Consider the following 6354-nt stretch of genomic DNA (forward strand, 5'->3'; position numbering starts at 1 on the left):
CCCCATTGTAATACGTGGGATCTATGTCCCCATTGTAATACGTGGGATCTATGTCCCCATTGTAATACATGGGATCTATGTCCCCATTGTAATATGTGGGATCTGTACCCCCATTGTAATACATGGGATCTATGTCCCCATTGTAAAACGTGTGATCTGTGCCCCATTGTAATACGTGGGATCTATGTCCCCATTGTAATACATGGAATCTGTACCCCATTGTAAAACGTGGGATCTGTGCCCCCATTGTAATACTTGGGATCTGTCCCCCCATTGTATGTAAAACGTGGGAGCTGTGCCCTGTAATACATGGAATCTGTACCCCATTGTAAAACGTGGGATCTGTGCCCCCATTGTAATACTTGGGATCTGTGCCCCCATTGTAATACATGGGATCTGTGTCCCCATTGTAAAACGTGGGAGCTGTGCCCCCATTGTAATATGTTGTAATACGTGGGATCTGGGTCCCCATTGTAATACGTGGGATTTGTGCCCCCATTGTAATACGTGGGATCTGTGCCCCATTGTAATACGTGGGATCTATGTCCCCATTGTAATAGTGGGATCTATGTCCCCATTGTAATACGTGGGATCTATGTCCCAATTGTAATACATGGGATCCATGTCCCCATTGTAATACGTGGGATCTGTGCCCCCATTGTAATATGTTCTATGTCCCCATTGTAATACGTGGGATCTGTGCCCCCATTGTAATCCGTGGGATCTGTGTCCCCATTGTAAAACGTGTGATCTGTGCCCCCATTGTAATCCGTGGGATCTATGTCCCGTTTGTAATACGTGGGATCTATGTCCCCATTGTAAACCGTCTGATCTGTGCCCCCATTGTAATACGTGGGATCTATGTCCCGTTGGTAATACGTGGGATATGTGCCCCCATTGTAATACATGGGATCTGTGCCCCCATTGTAATACGTGGGATCTATGTCCCGTTTGTAATACGTGGGATATGTGCCCCCATTGTAATACATGGGATCTGTGCCCCCATTGTAATACGTGGGATTTGTGCCCCCATTGTAATACATGGGATTTGTACCCCCATTGTAATACGTGGGATCTGTGCCCCCATTGTAATATGTTCTATGTCCCCATTGTAATACGTGGGATCTGTGTCCCCATTGTAAAACGTGTGATCTGTGCCCCCATTGTAATACGTGGGATCTGTGCCCCCATTGTAAAACGTGGGATCTATGTCCCCATTGTAATACGTGTGATCTGTGTCCCCATTGTAATACGTGGGATCTATATATGCCCCCATTGTAATACATGGGATCTATGTCCCCATTGTAATACGTGGGATCTGTGCCCCCATTGTAATACGTGGGATCTGTGCCCCCATTGTAATACGTGGGATCTGTGTCCCCATTGTAACAGTGGGATCTGTGCCCCCATTGTAATATGTGGGATCTGTGCCCCCATTGTAATACGTGGGATCTGTGCCCCCATTGTAATACGTGGGATCTGTGTCCCCATTGTAATACGTGGGATCTGTGTATGCCCCCATTGTAATACGTGGGATCTATATGTGCCCCCATTGTAATAAGTGTGATCTGTGTCCCCATTGTAATACGTGGGATCTGTGTCCCCATTGTAATATGTGGGATCTGTGCCCCCATTGTAATACGTGGGATCTATATATGCCCCCATTGTAATACGTGAGATCTGTGTCCCCATTTTAATACTAGGGATCTGTGCTCCCATTGTAATACATGAGATCTGTGCCCCCATTTTAATACTAGGGATCTATGCCCCATTGTAATACTAGGGATCTGTGCCCCCATTGATATACGTGGAATTTGTGCCCCAATTGTAATACATGAGATATGTGCCCCATTGTATTATGTGGGATCTGTGCCCCCATTGTAATACGTGGGATCTGTGCCCCCATTGTAATACGTGGGATCTGTGCCCCCATTATAATATGTGGGACCTGTGCCCCCATTGTAATACATGAGATATGTGCCCCCATTGTAATACGTGAGAGCTGTGCCCCCTTTGTAATACGTGCGATCTGTGTCCCCGTTGTATTATGTGGAATCTGTGCCCCCATTGTAATATGTGGAATCTGTGCCCCAATTGTAATACGCGGGATTTATGCCCCCATTGTATTACGTGGGTCTGTGCCCCCATTGTAATACTAGGGATCTATGCCCCAATGTAATACGTGGGATCTGTGCCCCCATTGTAATACATGAGATCTGTATCCCCGTTTTAATACTAGGGATATATGCCCCATTGTAATACTAGGGATCTGCTGCCCCCATTTTAATACGTGAGAGCTGTGCCCCCATTGTAATACGTGGGATCTGTGCCCCCATTATAATACGTGGGACCTGTGCCCCCACGTATTACAATGGCGGCACAGATCGCACGTATTACAATGGGATCTGTGCCCCCATTGTAATACGTGGGATCTGTGCCCCCATTGTAATATGTGGAATCTGTGCTCCCATTGTAATACGTGCGATCTGTGCCCCCATTATAATACGTGGGATCTGTGCCCCCATTGTAATACGTGCAATCTGTGCCCTCATTGTATTACAATGGGGGCACAGGTCCCACGTATTACAATGAGGGCACAGATCGCACGTATTACAATGGGGACACAGATCCCACGTCTTACAATGGGGGCACAGATCCCACGTATTACAATGGGGACATAGATCCCATGTATTACAATGGGGCAATGGGGACATAGATCCCACGTATTACAATGGGAGCACAGATTCCACATATTACAATGGGGGCACAGATCCCACGTATTATAATGGGGGCACAGATCGCAAGTATTACAATGGGAGCACAGATTCCACATATTACAATGGGGGCACAGATCCCACGTATTACAATGGGATCTGTGTCCCCATTGTAATACGTGCAATCTGTGCCCTCATTGTAATACGTGGGACCTGTGCCCCCATTGTAATACGTGGGATCTATGTCCCCATTGTAATACGTGGGATCTGTGCCCCCATTGTAATACGTGGGATCTGTGCCCCCATTGTAATACGTGGGATCTGTGTCCCCATTGTAATACGTGCGATCTGTGCCCCCATTGTAATACGTGGGATCTGTGTCCCCATTGTGATTCGTGGGATCTGTGCCCCCGTTGTAATACGTGAGATCTGTGTCCCCATTGTAATACGTGGGATCTGTGTCCCCATTGTAATACGTGTGATCTGTGTCCCCATTGTTATACGTGGGATCTGTGCCCCCATTGTAATACGTGGGATCTGTGTCGCCATTGTAATACGTGGGATCTCTGTCCCCATTGTAATACGTGTGATCTGCGTCCCCATTGTTATACGTGGGATGTAATACGTGTGATTTGTGTCCCCATTGTAATACATGGGATTTGTGCCCCCATTGTAATACGTGCGATCAGTGCCCCCATTGTAATATGTGGGACCTGAGCCCTAATACGTGAGATCTGTGTCCCCATTGTAATACATGGGATCTATGTCCCCATTGTAATACGTGGGATCTCTGTCCCCATTGTAATACGTGTGATCTGCGTCCCCATTGTTATACGTGGGATCTGTGCCCGCATTGTAATACGTGGGATCTGTGTCCCCATTGGAATACCTGGGATCTGTGTCCCCAGTCTAATACGTGGGATCTGTGTCCCCACCCATTGTAATACGTGGGATCTATATATGCCCCCATTGTAATACGTGGGATCTGTGCTCCCATTGTAATACGTGGGATCTGTGCCCCCATTGTAATACGTGCGATCTGTGCCCCCATTGTAAAACGTGGGTCTGTGCCCCCATTGTAATACGTGCGATCTGTGCCCCCATTGTAACATGTGGGATCTGTGCCCCCATTGTAATACGTGGGATCTGTGTCCCCATTGTAATACGTGGGATCTGTGCCCCCATTGTAAAACGTGGGTCTGTGCCCCCATTGTAATACTAATACATGGGATTTGTGCCCCCATTGTAATACGCGGGATTTGTGCCCCAATTGTAATACGTGGAATCTATGCCCCCATTGTAATACGTGCGATCTGTGCCCCCATTGCAATACGTGGGATTTGTGCCCCCATTGTAATACGTTGGATTTTTGCCCCCATTGTAATACGTGGGATTTGTGCCCCCATTGTAATACATGGGATTTGTGCCCCCATTGTAATACGTGGGATTTGTGCCCCAATTGTAATACGTGGAATCTATGTCCCCATTGTAATACGTGGGATTTGTGCCCCCATTGTAATACGTGGGATTTTTGCCCCCATTGTAATACGTGGGATTTGTGCCCCCATTGTAATACGTGGGATTTGTGCCCCCATTGTAATACGTGGGATTTGTGCCCCCATTGTAATACGTGCATGGGATCTGTGTCTTTTCTCACTCTCTACTCGTTCTTTTCGGTGTTGCCTCCCTTGCCACAGGAATGTTGAAATAAAAGGGCATGGGAGATGAATATCACAGTCAGACCGCTCTGTGGGACCACGGACCGCTCTGTGGGACCACGGACCGCTCTGTAGAAGGGGGTGTCTTCTGTATCCCTCAATGTGTGTACGAGGCATTTACATACAGAGCCATTTTTTTGTATATATTCATGAGGTTGACGTCACCCATGTGCCGAGACCCGTGGCGTGATTGGATGAAAGAAAATAACCAGCCTACCAACGCTACATGTTTCTATAAAGTTGTTGTACAAAAGTTTAAAAATCACTCTTTCAAAAGCTTTACCAACAGTGGACAGCAAAGAAATTGATCTATAATTCGAAGGAGAATGTCTGTCACCCTTTTTAAACAATGACATGATATTAGCTCATTTCCATTTATTTGGATAAATCCCTGTTAATATGGACATATTAAATACTATTTCGAGCGGAGTACAAACAGTGTGAGCAGTATTTCTTAGCAGATGGTGGCTGATTCGATCCCCACCCGAGGCCGTGCCGAGCTTCAATATCTGTAGAACATCGCGTCTTTCAGTTGAACTAATTTGAACTAATTTATTTGTCAGTTTTTGGCTCAATAATCGGAACATCAGTGTTACTATCATCTACTCTAGTAATGCTACAAAATAAATATTAAACTCTATGGCTTTATCTTCATCACTAGTAACTATGGCATTAATAATAGGATCGACTAAGGAAGGTATAGGTTGTGAAGTATCAGACGTTTTAATTAACCTTTTAATTAATTTCCAATGACTTAGGATCAGAAGATGAGTACCCATCAATAACATCATAAACATTTTCATAAAAAGTAATACGTGCATGCTTTTTCATATTATTAACTTTGTTTCGCTGTGATTTGAATTTATTAATATCTACCAAACGTTTGGTTGACCTCGCTATTTTACTTAACCTATCCCTAATTCTTATAAAAAATTATTCAATTATGATTAGATATAAGTATATTAAATTTTTCAAAATTTGCACTCTCGTACTGCCAAATCTTACGTCTAAAGACTGGTTTAAAAAGACAAGGAATGTTAATGGAAGCAGTACAACCATCATGGTTACTAAATGTTCTATCAACAGAAATTACAGAAGAGTCAATACAAGAAATAGAGTCAGATAATAGTATAGGATCTAGTAAACTAGAGTACGAGTACGAGTAGGATCTTTTATAACATTAGTTAGTGATAAGGAGTTAATGATGTCAAAAAGAACGTGATTATTTGAAGCAGTGAAGAAGTCAACATTTAAGTCCCCTGTTACTATAACATTAGGAGAGATATGAGGAGCATTATTTATAGACGACCTTAAATGTTCTCCTTCTTCTTCTTTTTTGACTTTATTCCTCCATAAATGAAGAGTACATATATGAAAATGTAATAATATTTTGACAAAGAATTAGAAAAATTAGTAGATATCAATAAAGTGTAGGCATAGCAAAGGTTACATAAATGACATATATTGATCGTACTAGATCAAGGCGTCAATGAGGAAAAATACACAAACAGGAAATATAAGAAGGGACAAAAGTTATAAATACATGTTTGAGACAAATTCAATTTGATTGTATATATACACATTTACTGGAAAGTGAATTCAGCAGCTTTGACAGAAAAGCAACAGCACTCGTATGCAAACCTAGTGCACCACTCATCATCCGGGAATAGTTCCCGTATAGTATGAGGAATGTGCCCTAATAGGATACAAAGAATTCCTGGCAAACGATCAACTTTCAAAAGAGTATTTGTATAAATCAAAATACCACCCCAGCAAAATGTCTATCAAGTCGAAAGGGAGAATGAAAACCATCAATACATAAATCATTAGTAGTAACCTGATCATCTAAATGAGTTTCGGTTAAACACACAATGTCGTATTCATCTACTTTGTCCTCAATGAAGCTCAATTTGTGTCTAACG

General features: G+C 43.3%; 1 protein-coding gene across 1 annotated transcript in view; it reads right to left on the minus strand.

The window, feature by feature from the left end:
- LOC110462273 overlaps nucleotides 1-1043 on the minus strand; it is a 4975-nt gene extending 3932 nt beyond the window's left edge. Inside the window, exon 1 of the mRNA XM_021516178.1 lies at nucleotides 641-1043. Coding sequence (XP_021371853.1) covers nucleotides 641-1043 — 403 coding nt within the window. The remainder of the gene's footprint in view (nucleotides 1-640) is intronic.
- Nucleotides 1044-6354: the final 5311 nt, after the last annotated feature.

The sequence above is a fragment of the Mizuhopecten yessoensis genome, unplaced genomic scaffold (genome assembly GCF_002113885.1).
Source record: "Mizuhopecten yessoensis strain PY_sf001 unplaced genomic scaffold, ASM211388v2 scaffold10769, whole genome shotgun sequence".
Taxonomy (NCBI): Eukaryota; Metazoa; Mollusca; class Bivalvia; order Pectinida; family Pectinidae; genus Mizuhopecten; species Mizuhopecten yessoensis.